Source organism: Biomphalaria glabrata, chromosome 10 (assembly GCF_947242115.1).
Source record: "Biomphalaria glabrata chromosome 10, xgBioGlab47.1, whole genome shotgun sequence".
Lineage (NCBI taxonomy): Eukaryota > Metazoa > Mollusca > Gastropoda > Planorbidae > Biomphalaria > Biomphalaria glabrata.
In genome coordinates, this window is record NC_074720.1 from 4,205,366 (window position 1) to 4,233,019 (window position 27,654).

A 27,654-nucleotide genomic window follows, 5' to 3' on the forward strand; every position below is an offset into this window, starting at 1 on the left:
CTTATAATTCTAATTCTATACGCCATGACAAGGAAGATATAAGATATATTTGCACAAGAAACCGCAAACCTTGGGAATGCAATCAAAACTTGACACATTTTTCCCTTGTCACTGGACAAAAAGCAATTGTCTTGTATTTACACCCTTAGCAGTCAGGCATTCAAAATCTTCATCACTTTAGAATGACAAAATGCAACACTCAAGATATAATTAATTATTATAGCTTTTATATAGCGCTACTTTCATGCTTATAGCATGCTCAGAGCGCTTTAGTCCAATCTCATTTGTGGACCAGTTGGGGGGGGGGGGGGTATCTAGGAGTTGGTTTTCCGTGCTGCCTTTAGGCGCTCAATAAACACAACTCTGCCCGAGTCGGGTGTCGAACCTCGAGCCCCCTTCTAGGTAGCCAAGACAAGCCAAGTGTTCAAGCGTACTTAGCCTCTCGACCACACTTCCCACATATAGTAATAAAGGGACTATATAGTACCTGCCAATGAACAGCAGTCTTGGTTTCCCTGGCATCATTTAAAAAGTGTTTATTTAGTGACTCAACAAAGCCACACAATGCAAGTCTCAAATTCCCCCCCCCCCCCCCCCCCCAATCTAGAAAAGTTTCTGTGCTTAGAATAAGAACGTTTTATTTTAAACATTGACAAAACATCAAAACCTTGGTTCTAAAATACTCAGGACTTCATGTATAGTATCACCAGACGTGAGGGATGGTACTATATAGATCACTCAAGTGCACTACCAAATAGCTGCCATAAGAAATGACTTAGCCTTGAAATGACTACAACTAAACAAATAAATATACACGCTATCTCAACAGTAAATGCAAAGAAGAAAAAAAATAATAATCCTTAAACACACAGGCGCTTGGAATAAAGAAACAAAATGGTAACTAAAAAGAGAATATGTAGATTCATTAGAGTTCTGCTACAAATAATTGGTTTATTTTTACTACTGTTGATTGAGATTCAAACATGTAAAGCACTATTATATGAGAGCAATGTCTAGTAGGTGTAGAAATACATGTGTATAGAGCAAAAAAAATAAAAACAACATAAAATAAAAATTTTGTTAAAGTTTTGAGCTGAGAATTCTCGTAGTATATTCAAATAATAGGAAAAACAAATATTTTCATATGAACTTCTGACTGCTACGTAAGCAGACGCAAGCTAAGAGAAGACAGTCTCTAAAAACTCTCACCACTAATGCAAAGTAACTCATTAAAACACTTTCGAACAGAAATTTGAATCTGTTACAGATGCTCATGTACAGAAAATAAATCATGTCTTTTAGGCATTGCTTGTGTCAGTGCCAGGTCTACACATGGTCCTTAATCTGATCAATGCTGTTTCATGGAGAGAGAGAGAAAGAGACAATGATAGTTTAGACCAACAAATCCTGAGCTTGTTTCCAACTGAAGACACACGTTCAATCAAATGCTTCAAACTCTGAACAGGAGAAAAATAAATCTAGGTTTTCTTAAAACTTCATTAAAATCCAAAACCTTAAACACAAAATTAAAAAATAAACGACTTCAATAAACATAAACAATAGATCTTTGGCACTTTAAAACCACAGCTCCAACTCAACTAATTGACTGAAGAAAAAAATACCTACGACACCACTAAAAAACAATATTAACTTTAAAACTTCACCAAACAAATGATTTAAAAAAATGAATTAAAATTCAATTGACTGGAAAGTTCAGTTTCAATAAAAAGAAATTGAATCACAAAAGAATAAATTACTTCAGTTTTCAATCAGCTTTTGTTGTTTCAAAAAAGAGCACAAGTCAAAGGTACAAGTTTTTCAGTCTACGTCTTACAAGAATGGCTTAAATCCAGATGAACCAAACCCAATGTCAGATTGGACTGTTACACTGCATCTGGACTTTAGGAACTGGTTGGCCACTAGTTGTACTGATGACTAACAACAATGGTATTTTAAAAAGCTAACATCTCCCCAAGAGACAAATCTACAATCGTGTTTGTTTCTTGTCAGGAGTAACTCTTGAGTAGCCATCCTTATGAGGGTCATGTTAACAATAAGCTTCTCTTTCCAAAACAATGTTCCATATTATAAGAAGAATTACACAGTAACCCATGGCAGTGTGTAGCCACAAGATGTGTCAATGAAATGTTGGTAATGAAAGCTAAGTCGACAGAAGGTGTCAAAATTCATATCTTCTCCATTGCCACCCAAGAAACTTCAAGTGCACAGACACAGAAGCCAATTCATCCTAATTAATGGTGTAGTGCAGTTTAAGCTCAGAACCCTGCACTGCTTCTCCAGGGTGTGCTGTCTCTAGTACTCTACAAATATTCATCTCTAGTCCAAAGATATCAATATTGTGTTGATGATTTTTTTTTTTAAATAGCAGCAGATCAAAGATTTCTTCTATTATTTAATAAATAGTCAATATCACAATTAAAAAAAAAAAAAAGTAAATTTTTTTCAGCAGATGACTCCATCCTTTGAGATTCTCTGGTGTCAATCGAGTGATGTTACGTTGGAATGACAGACAGGTCTTCTAATTACAATCATTGAAATATCCAGCTAAAACTCTAATAATCCACTCGGAAATATCACTATTAGCCTAAACCTTTTGTCCATACATGTTTAAGAACTATCTTTGAACCAAGCACATGAGTGTCTAGCAGACTGTCAAACAACAGGAAGATGTAGAGATGCAGATGAAGTTATATCCTGGTTTCATTGCCTGTTGTTGTAAAACCTGGGTTTGTAACAATCCGTGACTTGCCTCCCTCAATGTCCAGGCTAGAATCTGATCGTGGGATCTTAGAAGCTGGACCCCACTTGGGTGTATCATGGAGCATCTTTTTCAATTTCTGGAGTGGGAAAAAAAAACAGAATGTCATGCATATAGTAAAAAAAATAAATAAAGTTCCCCTTTCAAACCTTGTGCTCTATAGGGCAGATGGGGTTAGGGTCATCTGCATATACTATCAGACAATCAGCATACAAGTATGATCAATGTCTCTACATGAATTCCATTCCAATATATAAAGGACTAATTGTTAACTAATGTTTATTTTTCTTCTGATTAAAATCTAAGCATATCAAGAACACACACAAGAAGCTAATGAAGTGCAACTCAAACAATTATAAGTCAAAGAAATTAGAAGACACTCCAAATATATAGATAGTTGTTGTGCCATATAAAAGTTGTTAATACAACACTTAATGATCAGGTGAGGAGGAGAACTAAATGCTGCAGGCCAAAAGGCTTTCATTCTAGACCTCAAAACTTAACAATGACAGACAACACATTCCTATATGGCCTCCTTCAGTCATGATGCGACTACAGATCATCTCATGGATGATGAGTGCCGTGGCATTAGATGTGGTCAGAGCGATGTTGCCCGCACATCAGTCCCTGCCCCTCTCTAGGCAACTGATATAACCAAATGAACATCAAGTACCGATACAGTTTGAAGGTCAGCAGCATCACTGGATCTGCCAGGGTATATAGCACTGAGTGGTGCAACCTGCCTAAGGGTCACTGCCTCCCGATTTTCCCTCAGAGTGGATAGCCTTTCCCATGATTTGGTGAGGTTAACATAGTTGCATTAACTATAAAACTTTGGGAAAGCATTATTGGGTTCATCTCTGGACTTTTATCCCTTCAGTCAAATAAAACAAGATCCTAGCATTATATTCTATATTCAATCATTTTAAAAAAAAGAAGACCCCCCCCCCCTTTTTTTCCATGGTATTTTTTGCTTTGTTTTAAAGATACCTTTTTTAAACTAATGTCACGAGACTTAAAAAAAATAAATAAAGCAAAATAATTCAGAGAAATACAAATATTACCATAACAAATGTCTTTTCCTTAGGTGAGCGGTAGAACCTCCATATTCCCATACAGATGATCACCAATACAGGGATGAAGGTCATGAACCAACCTAGCAATTCAGCCCAGACTGGGTACGGCTTCTTCTTGTAGGACATACGTTTGTAGTCCACCAGATTGAACAGCAACAAGAACTAAAGAAAGACAGTTTATCACATGAACACTTGGACAGTTCAAACCAAAGCAATCAGAAACAAAACTCAAGCTACAGGAACTTACAATAAGAGTGGCTGGTGTCAGAAACTTCCAGAAGAAGATGAAGAAATAGTGCCAGAATTTACTCCTCTGACCAATCATTGTCTCTATGTCTCTCAGGAAGCGGTCAGCACCTAAACAATGATGTACATTGAACAATGTCAGTTTTGGTTAACGGATATAAAGTATAAAGTTCCCCTTTCAGACTTTGCGATCTATAGGGCAGATGATGTATGATAATCTGTTTTTGTGACCCACGGTTAATGAGGGTGTCGAGTGGCCAGGACAACAACCAATTGCCTTTAGTTTTCCACAACTAATGTCAGGTACCCATTAGAGCTGGGCGCCCAACGATCACGAATTGAAAATCCCAGTCTTCACCAGGATTCGAACCCGGCACCCCTGGCTTGGAACCCAAGTGTTTCACTGCTCAGCCACCTCACCCCCTGGTCAATGGGTATGAGTGAATAAAATAAAGTTATATTGGAAATTATATAACCACTAGGTCTATAATGTTAAACTAACAATCTTTTTTTTTCCACCAATCAAGTCACTGGTTTTTACACAGTACTAGAGGAGTGTCATACCATAAATCCATCCGATAATCAGGCACTCCAAAATGGCCATTATAAAGACAGCAAAACTGGCAGAGTATGTGTCCATCAGTTGTAGAACATACATGCCACCCTGTGGACAGTCAAGAGTTGACACAAAAAAAGGAATAAGAATTTTTAAGGATGGCTTACAATGGTGATAAGATGGAAAAAGCTAATGAGCAGAGTTTTATAGAGCTACCACAGAGCTGAATGAAAAATGGCTTATATTTATTTTGAGAAAAAAAACAACAACTAAGTCATTGTAAGTTCTAGCATGACAATTGTATGCTATTAGAGAGAATAATAAAAAAATTGGAAACTGTTTCTCTCTTGCCCTTAAAGAAACAAAAGAAAAAGTTCAATTAAAAAAGTCTTGACTTGCCTCTGTGCAAACAACCAGACCTCCAAGGAAACCAAAAACACAAACCCCCAGCACCACAAACACTTTCTTCTGTCTTAGTGGAGGATACGTGTCTTGTACAGCAGTCATAACTGTCTCAAGTAAGGCAAACTGTAAAAAGACACAAATACAATGGTATCACATGCAAATCATAACAATTTTCAAGGAAAGTTAAATGATGATTTGAGAATAAGAAATATTTTTGTTTAAATCAATATCACTTGTAAAAAAAAAAAAAAAAAAAAAGGTCAAATAAAAGCCTCTATTAATTAATACTATCAATCAGATGATTGGAACAAACCTCACTGCCCATGCCGAGCGTAATTAACATGAAAAAGAAGAGGAAGGACCAGAGTGGAGGGATGGGCAGTCGAGTGACCACATCAGGAAACACAATAAAGGCAAGCCCTGGACCTGAAAATAAAGAAATCAATATTTAATCGAGGTCTATCATGTTTTCAGTAAAAGTCAACTCTATAACATTCAAAGTTTTATCAATTACAAAATAGTAATGTACCTCAGTGGCGTTAACTATTTATTTCTATTTAAAGATGAAGCTATCCATGCATTATATCTGTCAAAATCGCCTTGAAAATATTTCTTTAGAACATGTTCTGGCAATAATTGTAATGTTTATAAGAGGAACTGGATATTAAACTGGTCAAACAAAAAGGGAATTCTACGACACTAACACTTAACTTGAGCGTTACATAACTTGCTAAAAGAGAATTAATGCCGTCTGTGTGGCATTTTATGGAACAGATGATCTTTTTCCCATGCTACTTCTCATAGGACTAAAGGAGGCCTCTACAATGATATGCACAATTGTTAATTCTTAGACAATATCATGAAGGCACACCAAACAGAAATATCAAGGGTTCATCTAGCCCTCGTAGATTTAAAATAGTGAATGTAGCCCTTAACCCTGAATCCCAAGAGATGTTCAATACAGCTACTCGACTCTTACCTTCATCCACGACTGTATCAATAGGTGTTTCAAGCTCTTTAGCCAAATAGCCCACAATACTGAAGATAACAAATCCAGCATAAATGCTGGTGCAGACATTGCCCACACCAACAATCAGGGAATCCCTATAATGATAAAAACACATTAATGCACGAAATAGTCTTTAAAAAAAAATAATTCTGCCTATATATTGTGTGTTTTAATGATGCTCGGATATCTAAACAGCTTACTTGAAACAGTTATTGTGAAATTTATTGTAACTTGATAAAGTAATGAGACCGCCCCAAGCTGGACTTAGAGCAAAGAAGATCTGCACGGCTGCCTTTACCCAGGTCTGGAAAAAAAGAAATAAATAGAAATTATCATAGGCTGCATTTACCCAGGTCTGGAAAAAAAAATATTATCATAGGCTGCCTATACCCAGGTATGGAAAAAAATGAGATAAAAAAGAAATTATAGCACATGTGTATGATGCTCAGTAAGTGTTAGATGGTACTAGCGTAAATCAAGTGACTTTACGTTTCACACACTGAACAAAATACTTACTTCTGCAACTATCAACTTGTCAAACTTTGGAGTGAGGTAGTAGATTATGCCATCTTTTGCTCCATCCAAGGTCACACCACGGAAAAATAAAATAGTCAGGACGACATAGGGGAACAAAGCAGTGAAGTAAACAACCTGAAACAATAAAAGTACTCCTTAGAGCTGGATGGACATCACTCATGCCTGACACAAAACTAAATGGTGTAATATCTACAGAGCTTAAGAAAACCTTATCCAACTATCAGATAAAACTAAAGTCAAATTTCCATGGTGTATTTCAAGCTTGAAATATTTCTACAATGGGTGCAGAGAAACAGGGAGTGTAAAACAGACAATTTGTTCAGACCATCCCTTAACCTTTAACTTTAAAAATAGCATAACACTCTCTGATGTTCAAATAGAATCATGGTACAACCAAACCTATTAAGTTGTTGGCTAATTCATAAAATGCACAAAATCTAGGCTTGTCACAATTCTTTCTGGGACTAACAATTTAAATTTGAAAATTTTGAAATTTTGCCTTCTTATAAACTAGAGCACAAAAATAGTTAGAAATATATCATTGCGGCACCTATCTGAATGTCAAAAGCAATGGAAGACATTTAAAAAAGATGTAAGCAACAATTCATCTAGGCAGTGGAGTTGTGCATGTTTATGCCATATATTCATTTGACATAAAATTTAATAATGAAAATTACAGTCAGTGAAATATATTTTTTGGGATCAAAATTATGATTTTGCCAAATAAAATTCAGGAAATCATGAATGAAGAATTTACTGACCTTTCCAACACTTTTAACACCCTTGCTGAGAGAAAGGAATGTCAAGGTCCAAGTCAGCAGCAGACACAAGACTATCTGCCACTGTAATCCTCCAATATCTTCTATACTCTCAGTCACTCCAAGTATATCACGCCTAGTGAACAAGAATAAATCGGTTCATCATCACAATTAAGTAAAATAAGTAAAGGTAGCCTTTTCAGACTTTGTGATCTATGGGGCTCATCTGGTGGTCAACAAAGGTGTTATTAGGCCAGCATAATGACCAACCACCTAAACTTCCCCAAGGTATGTCAGGAAGCCGTTAGAATTGACTGGACTCTTTAAAGATCACAAACCCATTTGTATTTACAATTGTTAAGTTATTTTTAGTAGTTTTTCAAATGCCAAAGTGTCCATCTCAGTCAAACATTTATTTGCACAATTAGATTAATAGCTGCCTGTGTGTGTAAGGAGCTGGAACTTACTCAAAGTAGTCTTGAGCAGGCGGTGCCCTGTCAGATTTGTTGTGGGCCAAAGAGCTTATGTTCAGCCTCTCCACTTCTGTCTTGTTAAAACAGTTCTGTAAGTAGTACACAGAACCATTGGTGGCAGTACAGTCAGCGGCATCCTTGTGAGAGTAACACCCTAGTCATACATAAAACAAAATTAGCTACAAATCAACTTACCAAAAACTTTAAAAAACAACAACATGGAACCAAATTTATAACAACTACTAATTGTGTCTACTTGTAGTGGTATAAAAAGTCAAAGACTCCAATGGAATTAAAAGTTAAACCAAACAATACTTAAATACACTAAAAATAAGAAATACTAATCATTAATGTATTACCATCTGAATGTTGGTAGTTCTAATGTTTAGTTCATAAAAATGTATTCCTACAAAAAGGTAAAATCATTGGAAGATCAAGTGCCAATACAATATGTGTGGCCCTATGAACCAGCAAGACATTTTTTTATGTGAATGTATGCCATGCAGCCTCTACTTCACATCAGTTAATCTTTAGTTATTCATTCTTGCTCTTACCACATTTGAGTTTGTTCCATTTTACAAACTAACCTTTTTTGCCCTATTGTTGGGTCCAAATTGTCTAATCCTCCTTGTTTGTATTAAAGTGAAATTGTCGCATCATAAACAAAACATATGAAAGGTCTAAATAAAATGTGATGGCATGGATAGTGAATAGACCTCTTCTGTCTAAAAAAAAAAATTGGCAGTGGTTCAATTGACTACAACATTTTGTGATGAGTCTGCAGTGGTTTCCAACTCAATCCGTACTACACAAAAAGGAGGCAGAAGCTACCAAATAAAAAGAAACACAAACTTACGCTCACTGGCCCAGTCCTTATGACATCTCTCCCATGGTAGTTCAGAGGCGAAGGACTTGAACATGTAAAGGAAAGCCCATCCAATGATTACAGTGTAATAGAAGGCAACCATACAAGATACACACACCATGGCATGGCCAATACCTACACAAAAGATTGACATCATATAGAAATTTTGAAGGAAAAAAAAAGATTTTCTTTCTTCTTTAAAACAAAAACCTTTTTTTTTTTGCCATCAAAAATTGTTTGTCAATTTATAAGTCAAAATAAACATTTAGAATTTAAGAAACAAAAAATACTATTACAACTGTTTCTAAGTTAAAAAAAACAGTATCTATTATAATCATTGACATTAATTGTAATATATGACATTAATTGTAATATACATTTACTACCAGTAATGAAAAATCTGTTTTTACCATTCAAAAGTGGACAGATTCTATCGAAGATTGCTGCTGGGCCCAAAGCAGCAAACTGACCAAAGCTGAGTTCCAGAAACATCAGGGGAAAACCCAGGAGTATAAACATGATGATAAAAGGAAATAGAAAAGCCCCTGTGGAATACATAGTAGATGAATAATTAAACATGCAAAACCATAAAACATTAAGAAAAAATAGGAAATATAAAAAACAAGCCCAAGGAAATAACTTACAAAAAAATATTTAATTTCATTACAGCAAATTACATGTTGGCTACCTCCAGTCATAAAACAGCTACATCTCATATCATACAGCAAAGAAAGTTATAATTTATTTGATTTCCTTTATTTACCATATAAAGCAATATTGTTTTCCAACATACATCAAGCTTAGTGGATAAATAATTTCAACCAAATAAACAATATTTGTATCATCTGCAAAATGAGCTGATAGAGTTGCTAATAATTTTCTTTGACCAACACAATGATTGAGAGTAACTCCTGTCACTTACCACCACCATTGCTGTAGGCTAAGTAAGGAAATCTCCAAACGTTGCCCAGGCCAACAGAGTAGCCCAACAAGGACATGAGGAAATCAAAACGTCCTGACCAGTTGCCGCGGTCAATCTCTGTGATCTCCAAGTCTTCAATCTCCTCTCCCACCCTGGAGGTGAGCACTGCAGTACTTGATACATCTTGAGCTAACTGCTGGTCAGCGGCACTCTGAGGAGACACAACATTGCAAACACTGTGAAACAAAGTTCATGTTCATGATTTAACACAATGTCATCACTCAATACAATACCAATGTATTGCTTTTCAGAGTGCCAGGTACAGTTCTATTACAACACAATTTCTACTTGACCAAATGTTCATCTCATTGAAACATATTGCACACCAGTGTTTTAATTAAATGCTGAGAAAGTGGGTCATGTTTTCTAAAGGCTACTAAAGTTCCAGACTTAAAATTTAACAAGTTCTCAGGGTGATTGCATAGAAAATGTACAGAAAGTACCTATGATTACTTAACAAAAGGTTTTAAAGGAAACTTTGACTTCACTTTTGAAAACATTTAGTGATACTTTAAAATGACTAAGTGTGTACCCTAGATATTTTGGACCATTACATTGGTGAAATATTTCTTTAATTAATAATAAATAAATAAAAACAATGATTCAATAATATAGCAAAATTTAAGAAAAATGATAAAACCAACCATGAAAAATAAATTGAGAAGTGAAAAATATATATGCATTTATAAAGCAAGCAATACATTTAGCATTATAGATAGCTTAGTATAAACAAGGTATGATTTGTTAATGTAATAACCCTCGGTTCATGAGACTATGTACAAGAAAATAGAAGACTATTATTACTAAGAGTTTTTTTTTATGACTTTGAGAAGAGTAAGCAGAGCCACTGCAAGCAGGGTTACATTTGTTAAACACTCTCTAATAGTTGACTCATGAGATTACAGCAGCAAGCATTTATTTAAATGTATTTAAATAATGTTAATTGTAGTTAGTAAACCATGCATTGAATAATCAATCTAGATGATCTACAAGATGCAGTGTTGAACAGTTTGAAGATCAGTTGAGTGGTGGAACAAAAGCTTCACTCTACTCTACACCATTCCTGACATGGCATTTAGTCATGCTGCATTTTTACACTTTTAGCAATTTAATACTATGCAAATATTTCATAGGACTTTGTTTTTATTGTAGTGTACTAAATGTTGCTACTCTAGAATGTCCTGTGTTTTGACATATTTTGCTACTCTAAAAAGGTGTGCATGATCCATTGATCATTGGATTAAACTGTCCATATCTATAATCAATATTTCAGGTTATAAATCTATATCTAAATACAATATCAACATCTTGAACAAAATCAATGTGTTTCTGGGCTACTTATTCATGGCTGTATTTGCATAGCTTTTGTCTACCAAAGCAAACACACACACACACTATGTTAAAGATATCCAAACTATTTGAATCAAGCCACAATATACAACATGCATAAATATGTTGTTTTTGAAATAAGTGTATATAAGGTATTTGGCATAATTTAGAAGAAAAAAAAATGATTTTGATATGAAAGATATAAGAAGCACTATTACCAATGTATAAATAAGACAAAACGAACTGGCCAGTGTTGGGACTAAATGGATGTCATCTGACTATTCTATGTATTAAAATTTCAATTAATTCTTTAAATGACCACACACACACAAAAAAGTCAGTGTCAAGTATTCCTGACACTAGCCAGTCCTGGTGTCGGTCAAGCAGTAAGGTAGTAGCACCAGTACCCAAGAATTTTGTGATTTATTTACATCATCCTCAAGAGAATTCTCAGTAAAGTCCTTCTTGTACCAAGGAACCGCAGATTTGTTGACACTGCCATCAATGGGACCAGCATCATTGGGGGTCAAGTCACCAGACTTATGGCGCTGCTTGACATTATTGCGATGATGATCAATCACCACATTTCTCTGAGAATGCAAATGGCAAGACTTCTAGTTTTAAGACATTGTCAAGTGAATCTCTAGTTGCAAGCTAATGGTCTGAAAAAGAATGCTGGATGGACCAAATCAAACTTGGACGCCTACTATTGCTGGATGGGCCAACTTGTATTTCTACACTCAATCTGAACATCATAATAATAAAACAATTTCAATGCTTATAATTTGTTTTTATGATATTTTTGCCTTATCTTCCTACGCGTCATGCATTTAGTCATGCAAATTAACCAATGACTTTAATTCTGCCAAGTCACTGGTTTTCCTGGCTAGCTCAGGCACCCATTCCATGCTCTAATAGCACTAGGGAAGAAGGAGTATTTGTACAAATTTGTCCTAGCATATGGGTCGAGGAATGTGCCTTTATCTTTGTGTCTTTCAGAGTATTTTATTAGATTTTGTTTTTGTATTTGAAGATTATGGTTCAGTGTTTTATGTATAATTGCTACTTTACTTTTGAGTCTTGCCTGCGTAGGTATACTTATGGTATAGAAGGATTAAGTATTTAAATATGCAGGCCTGCAATGGACAATTTAATATAGTGAATGTATTTTGTTCATCATGAGCTTTCTTTAAATCATTAACAAAGTTTGAAAGCAGACAGGATAGAATAGATTTTATGGGTAAGATAGATATGATTATGAAATCACTATATGATGTAGTCAGTTTATCAGGCCCAAATTTGGAAGGATGCATATCTTACAAACACCAAACTTATAATCTAGTTAATTCTTTTTTCCCCCCTATGTTAAAAAAAACCCCCAAGAGACATGTTTATACAAAGGTGTCAGAATGGGGAAGTAAATGGCAAAGTGTGTGAGTGTGATACACACATGGAGCACAGGATGATGTAATCCCCCACAGCCCTGTGTAAACATAGAAGGAAACGAAAGGGGGTGGGGGGGGGGGTTACATCTAAACATTGGTTTAAGCAGCGAACCAGTAATGTGGGCAATGGACATCTGTTATGGGACTAGACATGGCATAGTTGGCTTTACATAAAATAACAAATAATCAAGAACAGACACTAGCGTGTAGACATTCTGAGATTTCAAAGATAAAGACAACATTCTATCAGAACAATGGACCAGACTTTGAGGTATAGCACATACACGCAATGCCTTCTTGTTTTTTTTCCCTTTAACTGTCTGAAGACTTAAGTTTCATTGACATCAATTATCCCAAGATCAATATTAACAAGCAGTGGCGTAACTAGGGTGTAGGGAAGAGTGGGGGAGAGAATTTGAAAATCATCCCGGCCCCCACTTGAGGGAGAGGGGCCCAAATGAGTGTTCGAAATTGTTTGTTTTTTTTTACATTAAATATTACGCAAAGTGCAGGGCCCCCAAAGAGGTCAAGCCCTCCAGGCCCCAAATGATGTCAACTTCCTAGCTACGCCACTGTTAACAAGACACGAAGTTACGAGCATTGGCATGGTCAAGAACAATGTTTCTCAAAACAATATCTTTAATTACAGTTACACACTATGGGATCACGGCCGTTGTCACAAGCAGCATCTAGATTTATGACAAGACATGCGTACTTTTCCCTCGTCATTTCACTTGGCCTGGCTAGCTCCCAAACATCGAACACCTTTCATTCGCATACCGCTGCTGTGAGACTACGCATCGCTCGCAGTGGTTCGAATATGAATATTGCTAACAGATGAGAAACAGTGAAACTCAGGCTGAAATCAATAGTTGACAGTTGGCTGTAAGTCAACACATCACTTATATCTAGGCCCCATTATATCAACTCATTAGGATAGTGTTAATGGATCCTTCATGCACTATTACTAATCACATAGACACAAGTGCTCAACGCAACAGCCGCTATGCTGTTTGTGCGTTTGATGTCTGTCCTAAGTTGAGATAACAAAAAACAAAACTTGAAACTCACCATCGTCTTTCCTAGGGCTGGGGGATGACTAAATGTCACGTCTACTTTCTGGCGTAGGTCTCTCCACATGAGCAGTTCTGGAACTTCTCGACCTCTTCCTCTCACCCCTCAACTCTGGACATGACGTGTCAACACGCCGCTTCCAAGTTTTACACAATCTTCCTTTCTTCTTATTATCGTGCTATTATATGAAATCGTTTGATTGCTGATGCAGGAGAATCTCCAGACAAGTTGACCGCAGGGTTATCGCTGGTCAAACAAGCAATGACAGGACCAGTCGGAGGTGAACACCCACTAGGGCAGACAATCCGACTTCCTACCAGCGTGGCCACCTTCCAGAAGCCTTACTACTAAACTGGCTTTCTTGTACCACTTCACAGAGACGACCCATTCATATCTTTCAACTGCGCGTCGTTTACCCCCCCCCCCTTTTTTTTCTCTATCACCGAAGGCCACGTCCATCGAGGTGTCTAGGGTGGTCAGTCCGGCAGTGTCCACGTGATCACAAATCTTATCTTAAGGTGCTGACAGTGATGTGTCCTCTCTTGGTTTTGTTTTCTTGACCCAATTTTACACCGGAAGCTGTTGAACGCAAGCAAGAACCGGGACACGTATGACGTCAAACAAGACGAGACAGCGCGTGTGAGCGGGAGCAGCAAGTGAAGGGATGAACTAGGAAGATAGATCTCCTTCTTTACTTGGGAAAGTGCTTTCACGAAACGCGTGTGTAGCTGTATAAAGGACAGAATCTTAGCAACGCAAAGTCTTGAAAAACAAATGAAGATATTTTGAAACACAACCTCTGCGCGACATTTTTGAAATGAAAAATAAAATCCCACTGAAAGGAATTACTAAGCATGTAGAATGTAGAGACACTCGGACAGAACTGGGTTACAGATGTCCAGGCAACAAGAGTTAAAAGTCACGTGGGTCAGTCATTCTTTCAGATCTTAAAATTTACATGCCATTTAGAATGAACCAACCTGTTGCAATACCAAGTCCTTGGAATCAGTCACGCCTACTACAGTGACGGATACGATGTCTTCCTGGGAATACTACCCAGCAGACTTCACAAGCCACTTTGAACAAGAGCACTGTCTCATCGTGGTCACTACACACATAGAACAAATATCAGCCAAAAGCCAGTGGACTTCCTGGACTCTTATGTTGCGAGACTAGGAGTGCCAACATCTTGTCTGTGCCTCTTAGGTTTAGGTAGATGCTCTAGACACTACCAGGACGTCACCCCACCATCCAGCTTGGCAGCACGCTTTGTCACCTGACCAAAGCTGTACGCTAACCAAACAAGAGAAACATTGCACTTTCATCACGGCAAGAACAAAATCAGAGACCCACTGCCCCCTCTCACCAAAGTCTCTTCTCGCAGACTGTCATTGTGACGTGTTATCTCTCGATACTGTCCGTCACCTGGCCACCACCACCACAAGGATGTACTTACATTTGAACTGCAGCTCGCTTATGATTCGAAGGGGGCCATTTTTTGTTTACCTCGTTCATTGAACAGATAGTAGTTTAAGCAAACATCAAGTAATGTCTTCAATAAGACATGAGTGCAAGTTTTAGCCAATGCATATAAACCAAACAAGGAACATTTCTACGTCATCCTCCAGTGCATTGATCCAAGCCTCCCCCCCCTCCCTAACTGTGTCCCATACATTAGACTTTCATTCATGAAACCTGTAGTGTTGGTCGTGTTTAGAAAGAATTCTAGAGACAATTTAGTCAGCGATTATACAAAGATTACATACGAGACATGGTCGCCTGACCGCCACAATAAAAAAAACACAAGACCTAGAAAATATAGCGCCATCTGTTTTGAATGTGGTTAACTGAGTGGAAGGGGTGAGTAAAACTAGGTTTCTAAGGACGGATGTCAATCTAACAGATGCTTTGTTTTTCTTCTAAGTTTGAACATCCTGAATGCAGATGGCGCTAAGAAGACAACAACAAAGTATTGAGTTCAGGTCCGGTTTAAAATACAACTTTGACCACGTGGCCCGCACAGTTCCTGCTTAACAGAAAAGAATCAAACCAAAGCCTTAAAAACAAAGTTAAATGGTACCAACATCTGGAAACCTATCCGAAGAAACAATCATGTACATGAATACATTTCACGAGTCTATTCTATTTCATTCAAAAGTAGCACGTGAGAGACTAAAAGATTCGAAATGTACTTAGCTAGGATGAGTCAAATCTAGAGAGACGCTCTCATCATATCCAGCCTAATGGTTTAGCCTGGTTTGATGTCAAATAGCTAAAATCACCACCTAGACAAAAACAAAACTGATTATCAAGGTCGGGCGAAAACTCAATGAAAGATTGAGATTTAAAAGAACTGGATTTGTAGCACACATGCGAGATATTTCTAAAACTCTAGACCTATTACATCCAAGTCTACCATTTCATAATAATCATTAATATTCATCGTCTTTCTATCCGTGAGGACATTTATTCTACAATTGTGCATTACAAAAAAACAATACATAATAAGAGCCAACAATTTATACGACAGAACACACACATTCATACCACAGTTTCTCTACAATGTGTGAATTGAAGTGTTTATAAACATTTTCATGCTAGAATCCGTCACTGAAGTTACTGACTAGAGTATAGGAAGCCTTCGACTAGACAAATTACATTCTCCCAACGTATTCTCCAAAGTAAGTCAGGTCTGCGTATCTCGGAAGTATAAAGTGATGCCATAAAACACGCGCGTGCACACAGAATGTACTCACACCTAAACTCAACACTTACACGACAATTGTGTAAGGAGACTAATGTTACATCATCCGCCATGACACATCAGAGACTTAGGGCAGTCATGTGTATAGGCCAGTGGAACTCTAAACTAATTTTAAAAAAAAAATAATAAGTGAATGAACTCTTCACTAAAACAAAAACAAAAAATTGTACGGTGTCTTGGGGCATCAAATATCAGAAATAATCTACATTCGATTCGACTTTAAGTACCGCACCGTGAATAGGTCAAGGTCTCTTCTTGTATCAAACACTATTGTTTCCTCAACTTATTTCATTCAATGGTGTTGTTCCAATTCTTGTTATGCGATGTCAGAAAGTTCACTCTAAGTGTATACATAACAATCCTCTGGACACGTTTGATCATGCACTCCCCCCGAAGACGATCAAGTCAACAGGTTAAAACAGAGGCCATGCTTATGGCTTACACTACTCATCTCAAGGTCACCTCTCAGCAGACAAACACAACAGAAGATCCCCATGGCCGCAAAGGAACGACCACTTAGAATATGTTACGCACGATTACGCATGGCACGTAGTAAATTCGTGTTAAGCCCTTTAGTCACGTCTGCGGTGACCAACTTTATTGGGACACAGCTGAGTGACCCCTAAGTCATTACATATTATTACATATTACATTCGGACACGTTTCCAATGACGTGGTAATATTAGTGATGAGAGCAGACCAAAGGTTAAGTATTGTTAATGAGATTAATAAAGACTCAAAAGTCTCCAAGCGTTAGACAGCGTTATAAGGCAGGCAAAGTATTCAATGCTGTTAGAAACATGTTTCTGTTCCTAGAGAGCAACATGCTGCTATGGCTGACATTGATCGAAAGGACGTAGAGACTCAACAAACTTTGGAGGAACTCTACGAGCCGAAGACAAAAGGAAACCCAGAGTAAAGAGAACAAGGGTCAAAAGGTTACAGAAAATGTTTGCGCACTCTACGAAAGTTCAACAAACAAGCAAGAGCTGACGAGTTGAAGTATGATTGACAGTTTAAGCAACAAGGCCTGAACAGACCAGTCAGGAAAGTTCAAAGGCTAACCTTTATTTAGGACAGTAACCATGCCATTACATTAATCGCCATGTATTACAGACTGAAATGAAATCCTAAGGAATATGTTCGCATTACATAAATGTCTTTAGAAATGGAAACCTTCTCCCAGAAATACAATAATTAAATCTAATCATCATCATAATTTGTATTAAACTAAAGGGGATACAAAAGATCACTTATCTATGAAGTCAGAAACCAGACACTCCTGGAGAGGAGTGGACATTACCTTCTCCTCGTGAAGGTCATTCAGTTCCTCCAACAAAGGGACGGCTGCAGGAAGAAATGGCCGAAGCGTGGTCCACGTTGCCACGGACTGGCGTCTCCTTTCCCCACCCAGCAACTTGAAAGACTTGTACTCATCTCCAAAAGACTTTCTGCGACCTTCCGACGAAAGAAATCCTTTGATATCCATACCGGAGAGTAGTCACGGACTAAGCACAGTGGTTGATACACGGCTCCAAGAAAGCCACAACTATTTCAATTATAAACTGTTATCCACCGCTGTTTCTAAATCTAATCGAAACGTTGAATGCAATGTCGAAAAAAACAAAGTCAGTGTTGGTTGGAAAACTGGTCAAGAGCATGTGCCAGGCACGAATCAACTGTGTGGCTCAACGACATCTAATCAGCAAGTGTTAACAATTAGCACACAGACTCGACAAATTAAGATTAAACGGTACTTAAGAAACAGAATTCTTCCACACTACGTCATCAACCAAAGTGAAGAAATAGAACTGCGAGCAATGAACGCTCTTGAAATGTTGTCTTAGAGAAGGGAATCCAATGGCTTCAAAATGAACTTGCCCCAGTCATATGTACAACATTAGCCTCATAAGAATACTTCAAGTAGTTGCTGAATACATCCAGGAGTCCAAAGTGAACGGATAAAACAAGACATAGTATATATATATATATGTGTGGACCAACTTGGAACTTTCAGAAAACGTAGTACAGATCATGAACACATAATAAAAAGAAATAGAGCAAGCACAAATGATCCGTATAATAATCGTTAATCCAATCAATTATTCTGAATCTTGTTAGCTACTAGGCCTAGCCCTGAATCTCATGACACCCAACAAAACAAAAGAAACTCTAAATGGCTGGATAGACTAAGGCCAATGGAGGTGTAAACTAAAGAATGCAGTGGAATGTAACGAGTTCAGGCTATACAAGAGTTCCAGTTTCTTCTCAAGAACGCACACACCCCCAGTCTACAGTATTCCTTGGTGATCCCCGACACAAAGAAATCGCTGAAACGTACAGTCAAAACGTCATGAAACTGGATACGTTCAGTCTACACTTTAGATCACAAAGCCCTTTAGCAGAATTATCTCATGTAAACACAACAAACATTGACCAAGTTCAAAAACATGTTACCACCGTAATGTATTGGATATAGAGTTAGTCTCGTTGGCATTCTGTAATGTATTGCATATAGAAATAATATTTGATCACCAACTCTTTGACGCACACACACATACATGATGTTTGATCAACTAAGAAGAAATTGAATTCTTGTCAACAAACACACAACTTCCTATTTGAAACTAATGACAAAACTATTTTAGTACAGCTTTGCACAAATATATTGCTAGCAAAAAGAACCAGACAAAGGAATCTGTTAAAAAATCTATGCAAGAAAAAATTAAGTTTAATTGAACTAGAAGGATATTGATCAAGAACTAGACTTTGTTGTTTTACTTTAGAACCAGTGATTAGACTATCAATATACCACGAGGACCAGACTTAACGTGTTACGGTGGATCAAACTTGATATCAAAAACACGTCAATTGCTGAATATCTACGTACTACTACCCACTGTGACTATAAACTCGAGTGACGAAACAGGAAATCTTTTGAAAGATTATCTTAAGGTGAACGGTTCACAAGTATGGAGCTCCTGTTAGGAAGATTTGTGGTTTTGTTCTCAGTACCAGGCTCAAAGTGCAGAGACATTTCATTCTGACTGACAAGCCCTACAGCTGACGGTTGATCATCATTAGTGAACACCCTTCATTTAGAACGTTGGTTAGACATCACAGCTTGCAAGGTAGAGTAGACTCTTGACCACAACTGGAGAACATCCTAATGAGCATTAAGTTGTTATTTTGTTCAAAAGAACAACCACCGATGAGTAAGTCCGTGATTTAGGTCAGGGGTCAATAGGTCGGGTCAAAATGACGCCCATCGTCTTGGAAATTTTATATTTCGATGTTTCTCCCCCCCCCCTCCCCAATTACTTTTGCACTTTTAAGTTTAGCGAGATAAAGACAAACTGTCCAGGAAAGGTACTTTTTTTAATGCCATTCTTGCCACGTCAACAATCCACTTCATCTGTTCATATTCAAGAGGAAAATGACTACTAAAAGAAGGTCTCAATTTAATTGGCTGAAAGGAACCTTTCCTAATGATGAATATGAAATTCATTAATTAGTGACAAGGTTTTGAGATCAGCGAGTTTAATGAAAACCAGCAAACTCTAGTCTTAGCCACCTCACACACAATGAAATTGAAAGTTTAACAACTATACGATAGAAGATGGAACATGTTTCTAGACACTCGGTCCGCGTCGAAAACAAACTATGTGCAGCTCTCTATCTCATTCCAATGTTTTGGAACAGGATTTTTTTAAAAAAGGTGCCTGTATAGTGTTTCAATCAACGCAAGGAAACAACAAATAAATGGATAATTAATTAGTCAAACAAAAAAAAGTATATGGTTGCGACAAAGAAATGAATCACATGACTAATGTCTAAATTAATAACAGTTCATTAAAGCATGCTCATGATGCCTTTGTGCTAGCCCGTATATCAATCCAGCCATCACAAAGGCATTAGAGCCCAGGGCCACATCTTTCCACTCAGATCTGTCCTGTACTTTTCGTCTCCATGCTGTTAAAGATCTGCCTCTACATCATCAATCCATCGTATTCGTGGTCAGCCTTTGGGGCGCCTGCCTTTAATTATTTGCCGGTATATTATTTTTGCTCTATTCTTCTGTGCAGTTCTTTCGAGATGACCCGCCCAACGTAATTTATATTTCCACCACTGTAGAGTGGTCTTCACATAACTGGTATAATAATACAGGTACATCTCTTGCTAAGTCCTCCAAGCGGCTTTATCATGTTTTAGCATAATACATTTTTCTGAGGATCTTCCTTTCCCAAGTATTTATCAGATTCTGTTGTTGTTTTTTAACTTATTGATCAGCTTTCAGTTGCATACATTGCTACTTATGATGGTTTTGTAAATAATTTTCTTTGTTTTCGTAGATATATATATATATATATATATATATATAAACATTTGCATTTAAGTACGTGTTGTATGCCAGAGAAAGCTCTGTTGCATAGCACTAGTCGTTCCTTTATTTCTGACAATAGAGCTCGTAAATATTGTACTTAATATATTACTCAATAGAGCAATTCCTATTGGATGCAACCATAAATACAAGCAGACGTCAAGTGTGCAGACGATATCTCCAAAGGTTAAAAAAAAACACGCCGTCACAACTTTATACAATCTCTCCCCTCTTCCCAGGCCTGCATCACCACCAGAAATAGATTAACCGAGTTTAGTTTGAGCTGCAATCGACCCACCGGAGGGTTCAAGGAGGTAGAAACTCGGAGTGTACCCCGGCCCTTTCTTTCACTCACACTGTCTCAGCGCGTGCTGGAGAGCGGAGGGGGCAGGTTAGGATCTGTGTGCCCCCCCCCCCCATAGCCACAGGTTACACTACGGCAAGCTCACAAGATGCACATCAGGACTGACCAGTGTCAGCTTTCAAACTTAAATCGGATATTTCAAGAGAGTGTGAGCTGGGAGGGAAGATGTCCATAGAGCAAAGAAAGAAAACTGATCAAGAGCTGTCCCTCCACATGAAGTACAAGCGATGTTCAGAGTCCTCAATTGTGAGTTGTACCTCCACATTAAGTGCAAGCGATGTTAGCTGTCATCAACTGCGAGAGGTACCTCCACATTAAGTACAAACGATGTTTTTACCTTTACCTATCCCTTAGTCTGTTGGACCGTTGGGGCACCAGGCAAGATTTGTCGACCGTCTTTCTCCATTCCTCCCTTTTTTTTTGCCTTGTTCAGAACCTCTCTCAATGGCAGGCCTGTCCATTCTTTAATGTTGTCCTCCCATCGCTTTTTCTGTCTGCCTCTTCTTCTTTTCCCTGGCACTGTTCCCTGAAGAAAGGTCTTTGCGAGCCCCGTAGATCTCGTTGTTAGGTGTCCGTAACTGCGAGCTGTACCTCCACATTAAGTACAAGCGATGTTAGGTGTCCTCAACTGTGAGTTGTACCTCCACATTAAGTACAAGCGATGTTAGCTGTCCTTAACTGCGAGCTGTACCTCCACATTAAGTGCAAGCGATGTTAGCTGTCCTTAACTGCGAGCTGTACCTCCACATTAAGTACAAGCGATGTTTGGTGTCCTCAACTGTGAGTTGTACCTCCACATTAAGTACAAGCGATGTTAGCTGTCCTTAACTGCGAGCTGTCCCTCCACATTAAGTACAAGCGATGTTAGGTGTCATCAACTGCGAGCTGTCCCTCCACATTAAGTACAAGCGATGTTAGGTGTCATCAACTGCGAGCTGTACCTCCACATTAAGTACAAGCGATGTTAGCTGTCCTTAAATGCACTCACTCGCAAGTGTCATTATTGTGTGAATAGATGTCGGAAGCTAGAACACAGACTAAAAAAACAAGAACTAGAACTGACATGTTACTAGAGTGATTCGGCGTTTGTCCCTGTACGAGCATTGTATGTTTAAAGTAATGTCACCGTGACACTAAGTGTTCGAGACACGGTAAAGATCTACGTCTCACACTAACACGACTATTCATTCAATTCGCTTACTGCCTTACCCTCCAAGAACTATGGGAAGCTGTCGGGGGAGAAATCATTTTGTAACTATCGACACTATCTATTGGGGGAGGGGGGAATGACATTTATTATACAAACAAAATAATTAGGCTCTTAATGGTTGACGATTTTTTTAAATTAATATTATCTCGGTCATAAGTGTTAAAACTTCAAACCTATTTCGGTCAAAAACACGGTGGGACACAAGTAAACAAGTTAGTCACCAGTTAGCACAGTAGCTTTAATCGTCTGACAATTTCTTGGCTTTTTTTTTTGGTCAGACTTTTTGCCTGTTTGTTCTTCGTATTTGTCTGTCACTGATCAAACGTAACAACTTACATACCAACAGAAGCAACACTTTCTTGCGACACTTCCAGTCCAATGAACCCTGGTGGGGGAACCCCTATTATATATTGGTAAAAGACCCATTGGATCTAAGAGGTGTATCTTAGTCTTGAGAGAACGCATTGGATGAAGTCTTTAGGATGACAAGGAAATGGGCAGAAGGGGGGTGGGGATAGAGAGGGTGAGGGCAATTTCACTTGTTTTGTATTCTCAAGAAAAAAAAATTACGTTGTGTATTAAGACGCATGTCCCATGCCAGTCTTCATAATAATATGGTTACCATTTAAAAAGTTGAGAAAAAGTTCTAACTTAATTTCCTTTATTTAAAAAATCCGTTAAAAGGATTAACAGATCTAGTTTAAAGTTATCCCCCCCCCCCCAAACCTGTGGTATATGTAACTGTTTATTCAAAGGCCAAGCAAGTTGACATCAATACAAATCAACTTGTTTTCCGCTGTACAAGGTCACCGGTGTCACCACGAGATAAGTACACAATTGTTTTCGTCTAGACACAAACTTCAATATAACAAAACAAACAACGACAAATGTGGAACCATCTCTTCCTATTCGCCACGCTTCAGATTAAAGAAACACTAAATAGAACGGACTTCAACGTTTTCATTCAAAGAGGCCGATTAACAGTCGTCGATTCAATTGTTGCCCATTGGGAGTTTTAAATTAACTAGTAGCACAATGGTCGTTTTTTTTTTTTTTATTTAACCAAATCTCGCGGTAGTTTCATAGCACTAGACCCCCCCCCTTTTTTTGGGGCTATTCCTTCCCCCCCCCTTATTTTAAAGCCCTTAATTTCTTTCGCGTGCAGTGATCTAACTTCTCAACAGACCTTCCCTTGCTTTGGCCGAAACAGCGCTAGGCTTCGTGGTGTCTATTTGTTCAAGACTTAAAAGGGAGGACAATGAAACATCCCAGTTGGCAGCACGCCCTAGCTTCCCGGGGACAACATTAAAATTACGACACATTTGTAATTAACCTTTTTGGTTTCAAGACAAGAAATGACAAAACACGGGGTGGAGAAGAGAAAGGAGTGACTTCGTTCAACTCTTAATGACTTCAACAACGAATGGAGACTGTCTTGTAATATGCCCCCCCCTCCCCCGTCACTGAAACATAAGGTAGTCGTGACAATGTCCTAAACCAGTAGTTCCAAAAATTTTTTCACTGAGGATTTTTTTTTCACGTGTTTCTCATTATCGTTATTTTGTAAATGGGTTCCGTGGTTTGAGAACCATGCCCCAGATACAAGTCACTGCAGAGATAGGTCAAATATCTACGCAGATAGTTTCCGCAGAGAAAGTGAAAGGCAACATCTGGAGGGCATACATCACATTCCAATTTCTTGGTTACAAGCCAAACAATCACTTTCTTCATTTCATGTTGAGTTGAAACTATTAAACTTCATAGGAACCCGTTTTCTAGATCTCTCTCTCTCTCTCTGTGTCTGTCTCTCTCTCTCCTTCCATCAGCTCCCCTCCCCCCTTTAAAAAAAAAAAAAAAACAACTCTTTTTGATCACAATGTGCAGACTCCAGACTAAACCAAACATAAAAAAAAAAAACATTTTCAACACGGCAGATGAACAATACACACAGCGAAAAAGATGCCAATGTTCCAGTATAATAATGTTAATCACAGCTGAATTTAATGGAATAAGATCTTTTCAAGATTTACACTTTCTTATGTAGGTCAAATAAAATCTTAAAACCTTTTCCTTCATTATTATTATTGCCATCATTCTTCACCTATTTGCAAAATCGCGGTATTTGCTTCAAAATAAACAGTCTATTATAATACAATCCTAGTGGCATTCAGATCAAAGGAGCAAAAATAAAAAAACATCTGAAATCCAGAGAGTTTAGGACAAGGATTATTAATAAATTGGACAACATGCAAAGACAAGTTAAGAGTGCTGGCACTATATATACAACACCTAAACTTTGTTCACCTATACACAACAAATATTAGAAAGTCTGTAACAACACGACAAACCAGAGGACAGTCTCATCACAATTCATGCAATGAACCACACTTTCAATGTTGCTATTTAGGCAGAAATGGGCAGTTGCCATCTTTCAATGTTCAATAAATGGCATTTTGTTTGGGGTCTACTTGATCTAGGTCAGTGCTACAAAATCTTAAATAAATAAAATTTAAAAAGTTTGGAAGCAGTACCACTTTGACACCCATTTTCTGAGGGTAATACTATTTAAATATAATATATAGAGAGAGAGACAAAACCTATACTAATCTTATATTTTTACATTTGTGGGTCAACTCTGCATTTGGCTTAGCTCAATTTAGCTACATAAATACTTTAGCTTGAGATATTTGGTCATACATCAGAGTTAAACATGGTAATTATCCTGTAAATTTGCATTTTTCTGTAACCAATTGCCCACTTGGTCTATTAATATTACTAAGTTTAGGTATATTCTTAATTTGCTTCATTTCCATTAATCACAATAAATTTATGTTTTAATAAAACAACTTTGCAGGTCATCATGATTGCAAAAAACTTTTTCATATTTAATTTCTCACTGCCCACATACCAAAGACCTTCCACCAGTGTGTTTGTTGTGTTAGAAATGTGTATAAACAGACCTAACCAAGAACCTAAGTAGCATTAAGATCTAAATAAATAGAAATAGTGATATTCTTTGGTTAATTCTGTAACCCTGTTTCATGATCTAAGTCTAGTCTTCATACTAATACTAAAGACTGGCCAAACTAATAATGTATACAGAGCACACTAGCACAGAGACCAAAGACTTTTGTGCGAAACTGGGGAGGACATAAAGTTTATATTGTAGACTAGATAAAGACTAATAGATATATGTAGATCTAGTCAGCTATTTATTTTAAAATAATATCCATTAAAATAAAGACCAGGGAAACTAAAACAGACTGACTCTTGTCTTCGCTAACTAATCTATCAAGATTTATTCTAGAATAATCTGGTTTAGAGAGAATAAGTCTAGATCTAGATCAGTAGACTGAGTACTTGGTGATTGTGTTGGACTTAATAAAGCCTATCCTAGAGTTTAGATTAGTAACATATTTTTATTGTGAGTTGTTAAACAAAAATTATGAGTCTTCTAGATAACCCAGACTAGATGCTATATTATAGATCTAAAAGATAGAGTACAAGTGTCTGAGGAGATTTCATCTATCTTCTTAAATAATACAGACCTTACTTATTTAAAGATTATGGTTCAGTGTTTTATGTATAATTGCTACTTTAATTTTGAGTCTTCTGTCCTGAAGGCTTTCTAAATTAAGTGATTTTATTACAGGTACAGGTGTTACTCTAGCCAAATGTGAATATTCGTTTTTTTATTAATCTCAAAGCGCTATATTACCATCTGTTCTAGTTTTTTAAATGTTTTCTTGAGTTGAGGGGTCCCAAACAATGGATGCACACAATATATTCTATTATTGAATAATTGATCTAACCAAAGTTAAATAACATTTTAGTTTTATGAGAGTCATCAACAAGGTATTGCAAAAATAATGCTCTTACTAGTTGTCACTAGAATTGACTAGATCTATATATCTAGAGTATAGATCTAGAAAGATCCAGATGTAATAAGGCAAGGCATAGTCATAGCCAAGATTTATATGTGTGTATGTAATTAATGTTCATTCTATTCTGAGCCTTTTTTCTTTCTGATGTTTTGTTTACCCTAGTATAGACTCTTCTTTTAGTTAGTGGAAAGACAGTAAACACCCCACTCTGCAAGTTAGGGGGTTTGGGGGAGCGCTGTTAGGCCCAAGCGCCAAGCATTATTTCCAGTATTTAAAACTAAAAAAGGCAAATTCTGAGTTATCTACCATTCAATTGCCTATGCTATCTAGTAAATTCTAGTACTGCCTTATACTTATAACTGTCTAGTAGGGTACAATGTTACAAAATTAATTCTAGGTCTAGAGTACTCTAGAGTCTAGGCCATGGCGTGTTCCAGCAAAGACAACTGTATTGATTTATATTGGTTACATACAAAAATACACAGAGTCTAGATCTTAGATTAGAGTATAAATGTATTTATAATTATAGTAGTCTGTACTTAGAGTAAAGACCTACAATGACGAATGACGGTGAATGACCTACATATACTTAGTAGACTTAGAATATACTATACTTCTACTATAGTCTAAGTCTAGATTTAGTTATTTAGTTTACATAGTTACTCATAGTGAGTCATAATAACATTACATACCGAATAGATTTATTTAGACTAGACTCTACTCTATCTAGAGTCTAGACAGTTTTGTTTTGAGTCTCCATCTAAGGCATTTTTCATCTATAATATTCTATAACTATAGACTAGTATAGACTTATAGACATAATCTATTATTATATTAATTTATTATATTTATATATTTTTATATAATATTATATAGATCTATATTCTAAGTATATTTAATATATCTACTAGAGTCTATATCAATATCTAGTGACATTATGATTATATTCTAGACCTAGTGTCTAGTAGTGACTTTCTAGTCGTTTAGACTTTAGTCTTAGTTATCTTATTTATAAGTTAGATTTAGATCTCTAGACTCAACTCTTAGTTAACTACTAAAAACTAGTCTAGAAACTCTAGATCTAGAGTCTAGAGTTCTAAAAAAATGTAACAAAAGTCTAGATCACGATCAAGTTGAGAATATCTAGTCTAGATCTAGAAGTCTATATAGTCTATCCAATTTTGGCGCACTAGTCATAGCTATAGTATTTCATCATCATGTCTAACAAGAGAGTTGTTTGGCCTCGCTATGATCCTCAGCCTGACAGAAACATTTTCTAGCAGGCCATGTGCTCTGTGTTGTTTTAGAGTAAATATCCATGTTAATGTGTCGAAATAGTGTTTTAAAAACTGAGCTTACCAAAAGATCCATACGAGCTTCATTGTCATTTTCGCCATTTATCGTTTTAGTCCCATTTTCTCGATTTAAAACATTTGGATACAGATGCGACCTCCCCGAAGTAGCAGCCATTTTCACATGACAGTACTTTACTATTTTCGGTTGGCTATAGGTTTTTT

The 27,654-nt window shown here is 37.1% G+C and overlaps 1 protein-coding gene across 5 annotated transcripts; it reads right to left on the reverse strand.

Moving 5' to 3' along the window:
• Positions 1 to 591: 591 nt before the first annotated feature.
• On the reverse strand, positions 592 to 27,654 carry LOC106062904 (sodium- and chloride-dependent glycine transporter 1-like). 5 transcript variants are annotated; one of them, XM_056043328.1, is made up of 16 exons: positions 27,497 to 27,654; positions 11,423 to 11,605; positions 9,627 to 9,837; positions 9,115 to 9,249; positions 8,696 to 8,839; positions 7,834 to 7,993; positions 7,370 to 7,502; positions 6,588 to 6,722; positions 6,272 to 6,375; positions 6,042 to 6,166; positions 5,376 to 5,488; positions 5,057 to 5,185; positions 4,666 to 4,765; positions 4,103 to 4,212; positions 3,844 to 4,017; positions 592 to 2,858 (listed from the first exon to the last, which is right to left on the reverse strand). In XM_056043328.1, exons 1-16 carry the CDS (start codon positions 27,605 to 27,607, stop codon positions 2,709 to 2,711), a joined length of 2,217 nt encoding a protein of 738 aa, XP_055899303.1. In that variant the 5' UTR covers positions 27,608 to 27,654; the 3' UTR covers positions 592 to 2,708. The 5 variants fall into 5 exon arrangements, with proteins under 5 accessions (XP_055899303.1, XP_055899301.1, XP_055899302.1 ...); XM_056043326.1 differs by lacking the exon at positions 27,497 to 27,654 and adding an exon at positions 17,602 to 18,764; XM_056043327.1 differs by lacking the exon at positions 27,497 to 27,654 and adding an exon at positions 17,602 to 18,762 and having other exon boundaries at positions 11,447 to 11,605.